At 38.6% G+C, this 18034-nt stretch overlaps 1 protein-coding gene across 1 annotated transcript in view; it reads left to right on the forward strand.

Annotated features, from left to right (window-relative positions):
• The window catches only part of LOC140483693 (5'-nucleotidase domain-containing protein 2-like), a 64074-nt gene that overhangs the window by 24177 nt on the left and 21863 nt on the right, over positions 1–18034 (forward strand). The window contains exons 6-10 of the mRNA XM_072582083.1: positions 2967–3095; positions 4512–4572; positions 6120–6222; positions 7698–7799; positions 8429–8510. Of these exons, the coding sequence (XP_072438184.1) occupies positions 2967–3095; positions 4512–4572; positions 6120–6222; positions 7698–7799; positions 8429–8510 (477 nt within the window). The remainder of the gene's footprint in view (positions 1–2966; positions 3096–4511; positions 4573–6119; positions 6223–7697; positions 7800–8428; positions 8511–18034) is intronic.

Below are 18034 nucleotides of genomic sequence, written 5' to 3' on the forward strand. Positions count from 1 at the left end.
TCTTCAGCAGCTGTTGAGCATATGTGTAGAAGAGTTCAGACAATTTGTGAATAGGGACAGATGATAAAGATGAGCTATTTTCCAAGAAAAGCAGGTTACCAGGTATTTCTGCAGTTTAAAGTGGAATCTGGACGTTGGGATTAATGCCAACTGATTGGCAAATATCCACTAAATGGAGTGGGTGTTGAAATTTAGATTAAACATGGGTTGATTCCTTTGGGTTTCATGTAAACTGGATTCGATGTAATGGTGTTTGTCTCCTTCAATTCAATAGTTTTGATTGATTATTGTTGCATGTACCTGGGTACAGTGAAAAGTTTTTTTTGTTTTGCGTGCAATACAGTCAGATCATGCCATACAAAGTGCATTAGGGTAATAGAACAGAGCAAGGGATGCAATGTTACAGCTGCAGAGAAGGAGCACAAAGAGAGATCAATATTAAGTTTAAAATAAGAGGTCCATTCAGAAGCTTAGCTACAGCAGGGAACATTTGTGTTAAGCATTTTGTATCTTCTGCCTGATGGAAGAGATGATAACCAAGGTGTCAGGGGTCCCCTGATTATGTTGGCTGCTTTCCTGGGGCAGTGGGCAGTACAGATGGAGTCAATAGATGGAAGGTTGGTTTGCATGATGGATTGGGCTACGTTCACCACTCTCTGTAGTTTCTAATGTTCCTGGGCAGAGCAGTTGCCATATCAAGCAATGATGCTTTCTATAGTGCATCTATAAAAATTGGTAAGCGTCTTTACAGACATGTTGAATTTCTTTCGCCTCCTGAGGAAGTGGTGTTGGTGATATTGTCCTCATCGTCCTCCATTCGTTCTTGTCCTGCTTCTTCTCCATTGCATCAGTGTGGGTGAATCAGGACAGATTGGTGATCATCATTCTTAGGAACTTGACACTCTCAACTATCTTCACCTCAGTACCAGTGATGTAGACAAGGGTGTGCCCTCCACTCTGTTTCCTGAAGTCAATGACCAGCTCCTTCAGTTTGCTGATGTTGAGGGAGAGATTACACCATGTCATCTCTTTGCTGTGTTCTGGCTCATCATTGTTTGCGATCTGGCCTCCAACGGTGGTGTTATCAGCGACCTTGGAGTTACGATAAAATTTGGCCCCACAGTCATGAGTGTACAGGGAGCAAAGTAAGGGGCTGAGTATGCAGCCTTGTGGGACTCCAGTGGTGATGATTATCATAGAACTCTGTCTTTAAAATGAAGAGAAATGGTAACTGAAGTCTCGTTTGATCCAACTTGCAAATTATTGCCAAAAAGATCAGTTATACATGAGACATCCTCATTGAAAAGTTTGACTTTTTGTTCAAGCATGCTTGAACAATCTGTCAGACCTTGTTGTGCCTCTTCTAGAATATAAAACCAAATCACAACCAAAGTAAAGACTCTCTAACTTCCTTTCATTATGAATAAATGTCATTTATGTGATCGGGGAGAGATGGTGGTACGGTCCTGTTGTCACAGGAATGGTAATCCAGAGGTATAGGTTAACTTCTAGGGTCATGGGTTCAAATCCACCATGACAGGTGGTGCAATTTAAATTTACTGAATACCTGGAATGAAAATCCGACCTAATGGTGACCATGTGACCACTGTCAATTGCCCCACTAGACTGTATACTCAACCCCTTATTATGCTCCATGTACACTCATGTCTGTGGGGCTAAATTTTATCCTAACTCCATCTACAAGGTTGCTGATGCCACTACTACTGTTTGTGATCCAGCCTACAATAATGAGCCAGAACACAGCAAAAACGTGATGTGGTGTAACGATCATAATCTCTCCCTCGACATTAGCAAATTGAAGGAACTGGTCATTGACTTCAGAAAACAGAGTGGTTCACTAATTTTCTTTTTAGGTAAGGAAATCTACCACTATTATCTAGTCTGGCCTACATGTGACTCCAGACTCTTAACCATCCTCTGGGCAATTACAGATAGGGAAATATAAATGGGCAAATTAATGCTAAAAGTGGAGACAATGGAGTTTGATCCAGTAACACTACTTTTGATTGCAGGGAAAACACAGATTGGAAACTAAATGCTTCAAGTTTCTTGACTTATTTGACAAGCATATACAACCTAGACAGAGTAGCCCTAATATTTACAGGATGAGATGAAGGCAGAAGAAAACAAGTAAATTAGCCAAGCAAATCAAGATGTAGAGTAACAATGGGTGGAGCAAAGAAATTATAATGGACAAAAAATATTGGTGGGAGTATTTAATTATCATTGGTGTTGGACAGAGTATAAATCATTGTTAGAGCATGAAATGAAAGTAATGCAATAATCATGAAAGACTTGGGATTGAATAGTCATCAGAACTGTTCTGCGGTCTGAGTTCTGATGAAGAGTCACTGAACTAGAAACACTTAACTCTACTTTCTCTCCACAGGTGCTGCCAAAACTGCTGAGTTTCCCAGCAGTTTTTGTTTCAGATCTCCAGTATCCACAGTTCTTTTGTTTTATTTGAACTATTTTAATCTTGTGCAATGAGACAGAATGAATTAGTAATCATGTTGTAAGGTCTTCTCCCTTGAAGTGAGGTAATAAAGGTAGCATTTTATGTTAAATTGGAGAGTAATATGTTTAAATTAAAAACTGGGTTGTTCAGTTTTGAGCATAAATGAAGTTTATCATGAAGATGAGATGGATTGCTCTCTCTCTCTCTGTTTTAAAATTGATTTTTGCCAGTGTATATCACAGGGTCCCCATACAGTATCGAAATCACCCTTATAAAGGCCCTTGTCAAAATAGTGACTGGTGGGTTTGTAGCAGGCACAGTTCTGTGTAACTTAGGCTTCTAGCACCCCTTTTCTTGTCCAATGAGTTAATCTTAAAAGCACTTTTTATCTTGGAAAAATGTTGAATAGTCTAATATATTCTCAGGAGCTTTGTGAACATTTTTTCTGTTTTGATGTACATCTGTGTTTTTATACTTTTTTTTTTAGGGTCCTACTATGAAACAGTTCATGGATGTTTTTTCTCTTCCTGAAATGACCCTTCTTTCTTGTGTGAATGACTACTTTATTAAAAACAACATCGAATATGATCCGGTTCATCTCTTCAGAGATGTGAGCGTAAGTTCTAACCTCACTCCAGGTTAATCTGCATCACAATAATAATTGGGACTTGCCAGGATACTTAACTTAATAGGGCAACCAATGCTACTTGGATGTTTGTTTTGTAACTGCAAACACTAGAAGAGATTAGCTTTTCTGTGCAATTTGTTCTTTTTATAAAGGTGAAATTTGATAAAGATAGGCTTTTCATTATAAAGCCTCCATTTGTCAGTTAATAATACACCAGGTATGTATATAACCCTTCTGCATGGTTGAACTTAAACATCAGATTTCTGTTTCTCATGGCAGCAAAATAAACCCAACAAGTTTAGATAAATTTAACATTGCATCTTAACAGCAGTGCTTCACTTGCAGGTCAATAATCGAAAGTTATCACTAGATAGAAGCCAAAATAAATTCTATTTATAGTCTGTTACTCTTTAACGCTGAGGTAGCAAACCGTGTTATATTTGCAGTTGTTCTATTTTCATTTGTGACTCTTAAACCTTTATAGATTCTACATTGAATGGATTGCACATCAGACTAGGTAGTATTGGCCAACTCAAGTGTATTTTAGATAGGAGAGGTGTTCTTTGATTGGTAAGGGGATTAGAGTTATTGGGAGAAAGCAGGAAAATGGGGTTGAAAAATGTATCAGCCATGATCGAATGGCAGAGCAGACTTGATGGACCAAATGGCCTAATTCTGCTTCTATGTCTTGTGGTAGTTCAATGTAGAACAGTCAAATATTCAGTCCAATGTTAACCTCTCTCGGAAGTCTGGTCAGATCTGAGGCAATGCAGAGATCTACTTCCTGGGAATCAGTGATTGCATAGTGCTTCCACATTTCAGTGTTACTTTAAATCCAACTTTGATTTATATCAGCCTATCTTGTCAAATACTGTTTGGTTTTATTTGAAGTTGTTGAGATGATTTACACACACTGAAATTTCTCTAGTAAATATTCTAAAGGATGCAAAAAAGGCATCGTAAGAAGCTGCAACAAACTGGAGTGTTTTTCATGGTGTTCCTAATTGAGTGCTCCCATCCAAAAGCCTGAGCTACTGCCAGAGTGGATTTAGATTTGTGAGGCTGGCTGCCATCAGTTGCGTCTTTCAATCTGCAGTACTTCATCCGAAATGTAGCCCGAGGTGTTTCCTTAAATAAAAGGGGCAAAGACATTATCCATTCCACCCACTTGGTGTATCCATAAATACATACAGTTAGGAAAGAAAAATTGAACTAAGATGTGGAAATGCAGAAGTTTTGCAAGTGTGATTTAACATTATGAAGAACAATCTTTTCATGGGTGTACTGAATTTCCTAAAGCATTAATTACTACTGGATAGGAACAACAAAAATTTTATGGAGACAATTTTTTATAAAAACCTTAATTTACAACTACTTCCTTGTTCCCTCCTTCTTTCCTTTCAGGATGCTGTAACTAGTGTCCATGTTAAAGGAATGATGTACAATTGGATTGAACAGGACCTAGGTGAGTCACTAATATTTAGTACTATATCTCTGGTCTCCTAGAGAAAATAGCTATCTCTGATGTGAGATGCTCAATTATGCGATTTAAGTGTGCAAATCTACCATTTTAAGATCCTGCTGATCTAAAGAATAAGCAATTAATCTTCAGTAATCAAGCTAATTCTCTCTCTCTCTCTCTCTGATTTGGGCTGGATTTTCATCTTTTGAGGCTATTAGTGGGAGTTAGGGAAAGCTCCTGGTTTTGCATGTCCATGTCTGGTTTCCTTTGGTTGTCAAAGTTTTCATTGTGGAGTTGGGCACTTGTGTGGTGGAGTCAGGACAGCCAACCTGGGAAAGGTTCAGAGGTGGCACATTGCTGCCAGCTGCTGAAGCAGCTTGATGCTGCAGGACTTCAACCAGTTGCAAAAAAGTGATGTCCTTCTGCCCTTACTAATCCACTCCTCAAGTGCCATCCTTTTCCAATCATGATCTCTGACACACTGTACTATAACTACACCCCCCATGCACTCCATCCAAATCCTCTATAGCCCATCTGCCTATTGAGTGCCAACCCAGGCACACGCCACCCACTAGCTTTTTCCCTTGCATACTCTATGCCAACTCTGAGTTTCCACCATGCACTGATCCCTCTAACTACACTATAGATTTGGAAAAAAAGAAGTTTGTATTCATAAGGCCACATCAAAGACAGCAGAGCCTCATGTAAGTGCCAATAAAACAGACTTCACAGCCTCCCTGCTGCCAAAACTGTGCTAATGATAGGAGGTAGAACCAGTCAGAGTACCAATGCTAACAGAAAATTAAACCTGAGGGCTGGCAATAATGAGCTAGTGGAACTAATGGCTTTTTTTTTACAAACCGAGACATAATACAAAATTTATCTTTTTGTATTTAACGAACAAGAGATTTAAGTTCTTTTTATCAGTTTGACAATTTCACATTTCTTTATCTGGCTTCTGAGCATTTTATTTATCCTATGCAGTTATGGGACACAGTGCTGGTTCAGACCATTCCTGGAGTGAACATCTGATGTTTGTTCTTGGCATTCAGTTTTACTGGTCCAGCAGATGTTGCAATTCCCTAACATGCCCTTCAACAACTGTCCCCTGTTGTAAAGGGGCTAAGTTTACTGTATCCAGGTCCTGTCCACCATTTTAAGGTCTTGGGATTCTCCCAAACCCCAGGAAAATCCAGCCCAGTTTCACTCTTCAAGGTGACCTCCATAATGTATGTTGCCATGTTCCTATAATTAAACCCCTGTAATTTCTTTCCCATGTCCTTCCCAGCTGAATGGTCATCTGTCATTTGTTTGCTGAGTTAATATTTTTTCAGGTTTGTTAAATAATGGAGGGGGAAAACAATAATCTTTTTAATTAGACTGATTTGAGAAAATAATAGGTGAGTTTCACCAAAAAGGTTAACTGTCTCAACCTAATGGTGTCAGCAAAATGCTAAATGAGAAGGTGCATCAAGAATTTGTTTTTGAATCAATTCAAACTCTATTAGTATTGAAATAGAGTAATGATTCCTTTCCTTCTTCCCATTCAGAGAAGTACATCCTTCATGGTGATGAAATATACGCTGTCCTAAACCGGCTGGTTAATAATGGAAAAAAGCTCTTTCTTATAACCAATAGTCCCTTCAACTTTGTGTAAGTGGTAATTTTGGTTATCTAAGCTTTGTATTATTTTCAGCTGTTGCAACCATCCTTTTTCCAAGATGCCACTGCTCTCCTGAACCAGAGTTATATACCAAGATCACATGAGTCTGAGTATGATATGAAATGAATTCCACAACACAGCTGGAAATTATGAATGATCCGGCTAAAAACTGGATTCAGTTTAGAACCAGTGTCTTTCCTCAGTGGTCAGCAACAGATGGCTCAATATTGAGGGAAAAGCAAGACTTTTAAATGAGGTTCAAAAATTAAGTACAGCAGTTAGTTGGTCAGATGTTTTGACACGATAGCTTCCACACTTTTATTTTGTTTTTATGTTCACCAGTTTAGTATTGAAGTCATGAATGAAAAATTAAAGTTTTATCTGTTGGTGACATTCCTGAAAAGTTACTTTAGAAGGAAATAAGTACGTTACCTTCGAAATTAGCATTTGAAGCGATTTAATTATTGGCAATGGAATCCCTGGTACGGAGAACTCCACCAGAATTTATCTCTCTATTGGACTACTTGGTGAGGTTTCATTGTGGGGGGACACTTGTGTCTGGAATTTTATTCCTCTCTGGTGAAGTCTGTAAATACCATTTTGGTCACATTACTCTGGAGGCGTCTAACCCAAGGCATTGACACCATTATTTTGGTGGGCTAGCCAGCTCTCTGGGAAGCTGCAAAAGCAGAGCACTGTTGGATTTGGAAAGCTGAAATAAAAATGGAAATGCTAGAAACACAGCCTAGTCTGGCCGCCTCAATGGAGAAAGAATGGGTTATTGTTTAGAGTGACTTTTTTTTTTCTCTGGGTTGGTTGGTAATACAACTTGTTTCTTCTTTTACCTTTTTCATTTTCTAGCAAACTGTTTTGTTTAGCAGCACAAAAGAAATTTTAAAAATTGTTGCAACCCACCAAGGAGTTGTCAAAAAGACGAGAACTGATTTTTTCCACTCCTTTCCTGGTCCTAACAGACGAGATGATCTATTTCAGGGATGCTAGGTGATATTAGAATTGCCCTTTTTTTTTACTCAAAACTTCTCAACTTTATATCACAAAGTTACAGCTTTTTATAAAAGGGGTGACCTATTAAAGAGAAACTCTCACTAGACTTTTGTTCTGCTTCTCTGAGCAGCTTGGTGAAGGCGATGAATGACGAATCTTTAGATTTGAAGTGTACTTCTGAATTTGTTGTAGATTTATAGAATCTAAGTATTTTAAATTGAAATGGGAAAAAAAACTGTTTTTCATATATGTATGCTGCCTCAACTAAAATGGCCAAGTTAGCTTCTCGGTTGTACCAAGCTGCAACAGAAAAATAAAGAAATTAAATCTGATGTATCACCCTGTCACCCACCCATCTGTCAGGATTGATCTGGTTTTCTTTTTATTTCTTAATGCACATCATAAGTGTGGCAATATGTTCAAGTATTGCACAAATATCTTTCACATGTACTTTTTACAGTGATAAAGGAATGAAATACATGGTAGGAAAGGACTGGCGGGATCTCTTTGACTTGGTGATCGTCCAAGCTGATAAGCCGAGTTTCTTTACGGATAAACGCAAGTAAGTAGCTTTGTAAGTATGAAGGGAAAAGAGAATAATAAGAAATAGTTGCAATTTGCAACTCTTCACGAGTAATGCGATTTTCCACTAAAGTCAGTTTTCAGAAAATATCTGACTTGTGTCAGCTTTTTTAATGGAATAGTTGTGTGCATAGAGAGGCATTGGCAGTAAAGGGGGATTACTTGTGATCCTAAAGTTGTAGATCGATTTTAAAACCCAGGTGGACAGAATAGTAATATATTCTGTAATGTGCATCTCTCCACTCATTAGTTTCAATTCTATTCATGTGGCTTTCTTCTGTGAAACAAGGTAAGAGTCAGAGTGGTGCTGGAAAAGCACAGCCAGTCAGACAGCATCCGAGGAGCAGGAGAGTTGATGTTTTGAGCATAAGCCCTTCATCAGGAATGAGGTTTGTGGGCCAAGGGGACTGAGAGGTAAACATGGAAGGAATCAAACAAGCCGCCTTCACAAAATTGAGAAGAAAATACTTTTCTGAAATTAAGACCATAGTATAAACATGCATTTTGTCTATGATTTTGTATCTGACTACTTTTTTAGGGTTGCCTCTGTTATTAAGACTCTCAGACTTTCTAATTAGTGACTGAATAATGATCTATTTTATTTCCTAGACCTTTCAGAAGATTGGATGATACTGGTGTACTGCAGTGGGATAAGATCAACAGTCTAGAAAAAGGAAAGATGTATAAACAGGTCAGAGCAATTGATCCGTGCTTAAATAGTTATAGCATTTTGATCTGCATGGCATTCCTGCAATCTATTTTCTGATGTTGTGGAGCATGGTTTAGCAAAATCAGCCTTGTACTTGAGCTGATTTCTAAAGCAGCTTTTGTAAGCAGAAGAAATATAAGTTTATCTGTTTTTGTGACATGGTTTTTTTTTCTCCTTTTGTAATTTCAGTCAGAAAATAAAATTGGAGAGAGGAAAATTTATCTAACTAATTATGTTTCGCTACCTGACCATAGTTAACTTATTTACCACGTTGAACATTTTGGATGACCAAAACAGAGTGTAGAACTGAAACACATTTTAAAAAAAATCAAACTTTCCAGCTAATGATTAGATGGATTTTTTTTTTACATTGTGGATTAAGGATAGAAATGCACAAAGGAACAAATATACAGTGAAATACTGCAGGAAATTGCTTTTTTGTAAATACAGAGAACACTGGTGGGGAGTAATTCATTTGGTTAATTAAATGCTAGATAATATAGTTTAGCCAAGCATCGGGACTTTGCGATCTTGCCAGATAATCCGATGTTCGGATCATTGAATGCCAGATAATCGCAGTTCCTCTGTAGTTGAATGTATAGTTTACTGGATTCTTGAGTTTTTTTTGGAGGTAACTTATGGGTAATAAACTCCTTGTAAATGAGTTTAATCCTTCCTTTCTATAGTGTTTTCCATCAGGAAGGAAAATTGGATTATCCACTGTATTACCTTCCCTGTTAACTTTGTCCCAAGGATTTATCATTGAATTTATTCTAGTTCTCGCCTGCATGGTGCCCCTTGGTAGCAGCATCAGAGAACACATCAGTTTCCACATGTGGTGATGCCCAGTTTTACCTCACCACGACCTCGCTCTACACCCCTCCACAGTCTGTTTTCAGGTTGATAATCAGACCTGGATAAGCAGAAACTGTTTTCAGCTAAAAGTTTCTCCCATAGGCACCTTTTTCATCAGTATTCCTGGCAACTGAGACTGAACCAGACTCTTTTGGAATCTTAATTTCGTACCTTGATTCAAAATTGAGCTTTCAACCATATTTACAGTATTGCACAGCTGGTCTGTTTCACTTCTGTAATATCTCCACTGTTTCTCTGGTTTCTGAAACCACCATCCACATCTTTATTTTAACCTTGACTTTGACTTTGACTATTTTATTACACCTTTTGTGGACAGTATCCAACATTCCATCCTGTTAATTTCAGGGCAAATACAGTTCTGCTTCCTGTGTCCTAATTTGCACTAAATAGCATTCACCCAGCTGCCCTGTGCTTGTTAACCTGTACTGGCTCCGAATTAAGCTGTGCCTTGATTTTAAAATTCTTCTTTGCTTGCCCTCTTCCCTAACTCTCTCATCTCCCATGACCCAACAACTTTCCAAGATACCTGCACTCTAATTCTGGTATCGTGAATGTCTCTGTCTCTGGTTTTTTAGTTGTCCATAATTGGTGGCCATGTTTTCAGCTGCCTACACCCACAACTCTGCAAACCTTTCCTTACCTAGCTTTCTATCTTAATTTCCTCCAGGACTAGCTCTTCAACCAAGCTTTGGCCATCTGCCTATGTGGCTTGGTGCATGTTTTGCCTTATCATGCTGTTGTGAAGCAGCTTGGGATGATGTTAATCCATTTAAAGGCTGTATATAAATACAAGTTGTTTGTAACAAATGTACTATTTCTACTTTATTTGCTGCTCTTGCTCTTTCAAATAGTCCAGTAGATTTGCATAATTTTCAAGATTGCTGTTTAATCATGCTTTGTAATTAAGTGACCATTGAGTTTGTTGTAATTTGAGTTTTTGTGTACTTGTTGATATGACTGCTGTCATTCTAACATCCAAGAATAATATGCATAATTTTCTCAATGGTGCCACTTTGAAATTGAAATGTGACTTTGAAAATTATTCTAGAGTTAGAGATGTACAGTATGGAAACAGACCCTTCAATCCAACTCCTCCATGCCGACCAGATATCCTAAATTTAATCTAGTCCCATTTGCCAGCACTTGGCCCATATCCTGCTTAAACCCTTCCTATTTCTGCACCCATCCAGATACCTCTTTTAGATGTTGTAATTTTACCAACCTCCACCACTTCGTCTGGCAGCTCACTCCATATCTGCACCACCCTCTGCATGAAAAAGTTGCAATTTTTTTTGGGTGCCTTTTTTAACCTATGTCCTCTCTTTGTGGCCTGCCCCCCCCCCCCCCCCCCCCCCCAAACTCAGGATAAAGGCTATTTACCCAATCCATGCCTCCCATGACTTAATCTCTATAAGAGATTAGTCTCCACCTCCATCTTCAATGCTCCATAGAAAAAGGCCCTAGCCTATTCGGCCTCTCCCTATAGCTCAAATCCTTTTCACCCATTTGTTCATGGGATTGACTTCCCATTTTATCAAATTACAATCTCTGCTTTGTGTGCTGCAGGAGTGGAACAGCTGCTTGGGTTTCTGAACCCAGCTCACTCATTTCAGCAAAGCAGTAAATCCTGACCGAATGTTTCCCACAGTTAAGTGAAAGTTGTAGAATGTACTTTTTTGGGTACTTCTTTTAGTACATGAGGTTTATTTGACTGGTATCTGGTGACTTTTTAAAAAAAATTTCTTCCAATGTTAGATAAAAACTGAATTGCAGGTTCAGGTTATCTGACCATAGCTGTGCCCCTCTCTGAAATAGAACCAAGAATTATTTCTCCTACACCAGAGTGGAGCAGGGCAGTTCTTGCTGTTTTCATAGCCATATTTAGCCCTCAGTGAACACCAAGATACAAATTAAATGGCCGTTATCTCACTGGTGTTGTCGGACATTGCTGTACACAAGATCTGCCTCCAGTAAAGCTATGCTTCTGCGTTATCCACTGATTGTGATGCCCCTTGCAAGACTTTGGGGCTATTTCCAGGCACTTTGTAAATGCAAGCCCTCTTTTTCTTTTGTGTTGTTAAAAGAATGAGTGATCATTTAGGCCTACAATTTTTTTTTAAAAAATCAATTCATTAAAATCCTTTTTTTTGTAAACAATGTCTTAATGATGGCAAACCAGAGACTGTGTCATCAACAGCCAACAACCTCAGTTAGCCTTGTGCCTTTCTAAAGGATATTGCCATGATGCCTGCATTTGAATAGCAGGTACTGTCCAAGTTTACATTTGAATCACGGCCAATTAAGTGAGTTGCCAGAAAGCTTGAGACCTGTTGTATTCCGGCAAGAAGCAAGGGAAATAAAGTTGAAAGGAGGAAACCAGTTTTTACTCTTCCTCATGATCAGTAACAGTTTCAAATAGTTTCTTCACAAACATAAATGAAATCTATCAATATTGGCAAAACATCTGTTTAGGGAGCAAACTGTAGAATTTCTAACAAAGTAGGGATCTTTAGCTTGTTAAGGCTTTTTGCTGTTAAAGACTACTTGCCATTGACATGCAAATCATTCCAATGAAAATGGGATTGTTGTTTTGAAAGTGAAAGGACAGCGCTGGGAAAATTTGGGGCTCTATATATTTCTAAAGTTTTCAAAACTGGTGTGTGATTTTAAATTTGCATCATTTACCTCTATCCCTTCTATGTCGCACTTAGAAGCCAGATAAACAGTGAATGAGACATTTTGAAATAAATGAGATTCTTTTAAATGCCAATCTATGTTGTCAGTTGGGAAAATGCATATATGGGCCATAAATGCAAATATGGTATCGAAAAGATTGTTATTCAGGTAACATCCTCCAGTGGTTGCCATAAACTGCAAGAATGTAACAAAAGATTCTTAATTGAGGTTGCATAATAGACTTAAGACAGGTTTTCAGAAAAGGATTTTATGTCACCTTGCTAGTTTTTATTGAAGCAAGTTATTTAGACTCATCATAATAGTTACTGAAAAAAATCTGCATATTGGCATCAAAGTAACTTTCAAATGAGACTATATATTTTTTTCTTGTTGATCTAGTTTACCTGTTAAATAGTCACCTGCTGATTTTTAAGTTCCATCCTTGCAGTGAACATTCATATTTTGCAAATCTTAGCTCCTGTAAATTTTAGTTGTACCATGCTTTAGTCGGGGTTAGAAAATAAATTACAGTCTAAAGTATTTCTGGGTGAGTAAATGTTTTGAAAATGCCATTAGAGAGGTATTCTAATTTTGCCAGTAATAATATTAGATGCTGTGTTTACATTTTTAACTAGGATTCCAGGTGAACTGTAGGTCCTATTTTTCATTGAATGCCTCTTTCAGTTTGTACTGATTTTGAAATTTAATGACCACTGGGCTTGTGCTTTGCGACATGAATGCATGTGGTTGGTCTATATTTTTGCCTTGCTTTGTCTGACAGCATGACCAGATGGAAAGTTGTTTCTAAATTCTCCAACCCTACTCCTGTCCAAACTCCAGCAGGTGACTTGTGTCACAACTGCAGAAGAGGATTTCAACTGTTAACAGCATCAATATAAATACCCTTGCGATCAATTTCCTACCAACAATGTCAGCAATCTGCACTTTGGGCAGTCTCAGCATTTTGGAATTTGCATCTGCTTCTGTGTCAGCAAATAGAAACATGTACTGCTTCCATCTCTTATCTAATTGCATCTATTCTAAGGCACGGAATTCTACCGTACATAAATAGGTGGACTTTCTCACAGGCTTTTTGGGAGATTCCTACTCTGACCACGTAAAACCAGTCGCAGCATAAAGTGGAAACTTTTTTTGGCATTGGACTGACAGTGAAAGAATTTGGTGTTTTGTCTTGGCTCTCTTTTGATTTCTGCTTCCCCATTTCTGGCTAACCTGTCTCCACTCCACTTTCCTGCCCTTCACCCCGTAACCTTTAGATTCCTGTAGATCTGAAATCTGTTGACAGCCCTCGGGGAATTTTGAAGTTTTACAGCCCTTCAAATTACAGAAGAAACTTTTCCTTCTCTTCATCCTAAGTGATGTCAACTAATTCTGAAACGTTAACCTCTGAGGTCATTGAGGCAGGTGGCTCCATTTCTAAACTTACTGGACTGGCCTTGGTTAAGTACCCTAAATCGTCATAAGACTTTTGCTCTGGTACGCAATGGGTTGGAAGGGGGTGGAGGTGATGGCATATCTGGGATGAGGTCTGGCTTAGCTGATACTAAGAAGACATGGTATGAAGGAAATGCTGAGGCAGGTTAGTTAGAAGGTCCACTCTTTGATTCTGAGAGTTTATCCTGGTTTTTCAAGAACGTTTTAAGGCCTCTTGCTTCTCCCCATCCAATATGACCCTTTTAACTCCCTTTACCAGCACACTGTGAACTTCCACAGTAATTACCATTGGTATATTCCAGGAGCCACGTAGACGTGAAAAAATCTTGACCCCAGTTCAAAAGGGCAGCAATTTTTAAAAACCCTTTTCATCTGATTAGAAAATATCCTTAACCAACCTGTTCAGAAATGTTATTACACACCTCTGGAGCAAGTGGGACTTGAACCCAGACATCCTGACCCAGAGGTGGAGACACTACCACAAGATCCCCATCAAGTGGTTAATATCTCATTTTAAAAACAAACCACCTCTGTTCCTACTCTAATCCTTTTTAAAATATTCTGTTTTAAGCTGTTAATTAAACTGAGCCTGAACCCCACTGAGCCAAGATTAGCTTTTTGAAACTCAGCCAAGCTTTTGGAACAAATGATCCTTTGGGAATGTCAATGCACAATTAAACTGCTGGAACATATACTATCCCAGCCTGTAAATCCAAGCATTCCAATTTTAAAAAAAAATCACTGGCAATGACATTAGCTTCTTTTACAGTTTAAAAGAGGAGGGAATTTGAAAACATGAGACTGACCGTTAAATAGATCTTGTTGGTCCTTTTGAGTACTAGTCCATCAATTTGTGACTTCCACACTCTGGGTGAAAGTCCTTGGAAAAGCCAAAATGTGGTCTGTTTTGAAGTCTGTACTCCATTCAAATGGCCTTTTTATGTTCTGGTTTCCTGTCGCTATGAAGCACGCTCTCTTCTTTTTCCCCCCCCCTCCTGGTGAGAATTGGATCGATTGGAATTGGGGGTGGGTCTTCTGCATTCAGGTTCCCACAGACTGACTTTTTTTAAAAAAAAAAGAATCCCAGACTCTTGACAATAATTCTGGGCAAAAGTGAGAACTGCAGATGCTGGAAATTGGAGTGGTGCTGGAAAAGCACAGCAGGTCAGGCGGTATCCAAGGAGCAGGGAAATCAATGTTTCGGGCAAAAGCCCTTCATCAGGAATGGAGGCAGGAAGCCTCCCACCCCCATCTATCTTTCTATCCTAGCGGCTTCCTGCCTCCATTCCTGATTAAGGGCTTTTGCCCGAAATGTCGATTTTCCTGCTCCTTGGATACCGCCTGACCTGCTGTGCTTTTCCAGCACCACGCTGATCTGAACAATAATTCTAGGCCCTAGGTTTAGATTCTGTACTCGGTGGAATCGGCTTTCTGCACCACTCCATAAAACTGCCTGAAACTTGACTTTGAGGTTTGCTGACAAGCTGCATTTGATCATTTAAACATCTTTGCTTGATTACCAAATCTAAATAAGACTGGGATCTCAAAGTGATGAGGGATTTTTCTGCTCAGTCAAACATCAAGCATGCAAACTCAGAATCTATTTCCACAAAATGAGATTTCAGTTAATGGGGAGATTAAAAAGAAATTCTTTCTGAAATGTAAAATGTCACTCCAAAAATAAAACTTATAGTTTATTTGAGCTCAGCCCTTTTTTTTTCCCTTTGAAGAGTACAAGGCTGATCTTAATATTATGCTGTTTTTTTTTGAAAGCACAGAACATGCTGTATTTTTTTAATACAGTGTCTGGCCTGGAACTGCTGATTCCAGCAGTTTTACTGTCTTGTGAAACACAGTTCTTCCTGACACCAAATCTGTCTGAAAGATTTTTTTTTTGCCTCAAAGAGCAGAAATTTCCAGGGCTGAATTTTGGTGTTTGGAAGAGCTGCAATATCTAAAGAATTATTATTCTAAATTGGATTTTCTGCTGTGTTGCTATTCATGTAAAACCTGGAAGATTTAACTGTTGCCATGGGAACAGTACCAACAATTGTGTATAACTGCCTACAAAAAGTTGGAATGTCTGCTGACTGACAGTAGCCAATGGCCAAGCCTGATTTTTACCCTAGACATTTTCTATGTTCAGTCAACAAAACTGATGTAAGCAGCTGAAAACCTACAGAAAAGCAAACCAGAAACTGCATTGCTGGGCAGTCGAACTGGAGAACCTCCTTGGTACAAGTTCCTAAAGCCAGCTGTCTGTGTGGAGTTAGCACAATCTCCCCGTGTCTGCGTGGGTTTCCTCTGGGTGCTTCAGCTTCCTCCCACAGTGCAGGTTAGGTGAATTGGCCATCTGGGTGGGTTGCTCTTTGGAGGGTCGGTGTGGACTTGTTGGGCTGAAGGGCCTGTTTCCACACGAAGTAATTAATTAAATTTAAATTATTAAAAAGTCCTGTAGGGTGATAAAGCAAAACTGAGGGAACAGCTAGCCATGTCACTAATGCCTGTCCAGCTCCTAGCTGTTTACCATAGTCAGCATTGCTAGAAATATGAGCATTAGACATGCAGCAAATTTGTTTACTTTTTAAGAACCGGGCATAAAATAAAGTCAACACAAAAATGATTTTTAAAAAAAATTCTTAACACAAACAATGGCATGTTAAAGAGGTGCGCTTTTTTAAAAATCCAAGTCTCTGGAGATTCATCAACATAAGTTGAAAGCCATTATTTGGTGCCTATGGGCAAAGCTTGTGTTGTGAGTAAGGTTTTAAACTGAAAACCAAATGTTTGTAGTTCAAATTTATCTGTAATTAAACCTGCTTGACAAATGCAAATACAGTTGTTTAGCTTTTGGAGTTTGAGATGTGATATACTTTAATGCAGAGTGAGAGAGAACAGAGTTCTTCCATTTATTACTGAAGTAGAAGTGGTTTTGACTAACCTTTGTGTTCCATTTCGCAGAACTTTTGAAGGTTTTTGTGCAGTCTTTTAGTTTGATAATTGCTTTCTAATAGAAATAGAAGAACCTGAATAAATTGCTATGACACATTGTCACTTTAAATAAATGTCCTTGCTTTATACGATGAGATCCTGGCCCCCAGAGCATTGTGAAGTGTTTCACAGCTAATTTAAATCTGTTATGAAGTGTCAAACAGAGATAATTTTGTGCAGGCAAGGCTTTCAACAAGCAGTTATATAAATGATCAGTTGATTTGATTTTGTTGATCTTGATTGAGGGATAAATATTAACCAGAACAACTGTCTGCTTCTTTTCACATAGTGCCACGGAGAGTTTATCGTCTATTGACTGACTGACTGGGCAGATGTTGCCTCCGTTTTGTGTCTCATTTAAAATGGTGGCACTTCTGGCGATGTGAAGTACTTCCTCAGTGCTGCACTACTGTAGGCCTGAAGATGCCCTTCAAGGCCACTGCTACGGAGTCAGTGTCCAGATTCACTATTTGTATGTGAAAATCTTGTATTTTCAATCACTTAATCAACAAATATAGCAAAAGCAAGCTGGAAATAATATCTTATATGCTTGTAAATCTAAACTAATCCAGACTCCCCAGTCAGAAATTATTTTTTCCTCTGGATGTCATCAACATTTTCTCTTGATAAGTGTCATTCCAACTTCTGAAAAATGTCATTCATTAGGTGTAGACGACAGCTGTTTGGGTTTGCTTTCCTTTTAAAAAGGACTTGGTGGAGGCTCCTTTCTGGTACTAAGTTGTGTGAAATGATATCAGAGATGGGTAGAATATTTTAACTTTTTTCAATTTCTAAGTTATGTTAAGGGATGGGTAACATATTTTATTTTTTAGTTTAATTGTCTGTAGTATTAACCTTGCTCTTGGGTGTTTTTTTTTCTCAACCAGGTGGTTGGTGTAGGTGGCGTGACCCTTCCTGGTAGGAGTTGAGGGCGGTTAGGATAGTTAGAAGTGTTGTAGGATGTGTAGGTACCTCCTTTTGAATGGGGGGGTAAATTCCTCCAATCAGTGTCTTTGGTGATGGGTTTCTCCCCCCCCCCCCCCTGTTTTTGTTGTACATTAGTTTTTGAAAGCTTTGCAGATTTGTTGGCTATAGTATTTTAGTCTCTGGGGTTCTTGGGTTTTGTGGATTCTTTTGCATTAAAGCTCAGCGATCTGTAGTTTGGGTTCTTCCTCTCTGGAGTCTAGATGTGCTATGGAAGGTTATGGCTAAGGAGGAGTTTGTAGTGCACCTGGAATATTAAGAGGAGTCAGTCACTTTTCAAGAGAAAGAAGATATTTTCCAGCCTTAAAAGGGAGAGGGTGGATGTTGTCTTATTACAAGAAACACACTTGGATGGTGCAGAGCATTTGAAGCTGCAACAGAATGGGTATGACTGGTTTATTTTTCATCCTTTTCAATAGGAGTAGAAGAGGGGTGGTCATTTTAGTTAGAAAGAATCTCAGTTTAAGGTATCAGAGTGCATTAAAGATACTTGGTAAATTTGTAATCCTTTTAAAGCTTTGATA

The sequence above is a fragment of the Chiloscyllium punctatum genome, chromosome 12, assembly GCF_047496795.1.
Source record: "Chiloscyllium punctatum isolate Juve2018m chromosome 12, sChiPun1.3, whole genome shotgun sequence".
NCBI lineage: Eukaryota > Metazoa > Chordata > Chondrichthyes > Orectolobiformes > Hemiscylliidae > Chiloscyllium > Chiloscyllium punctatum.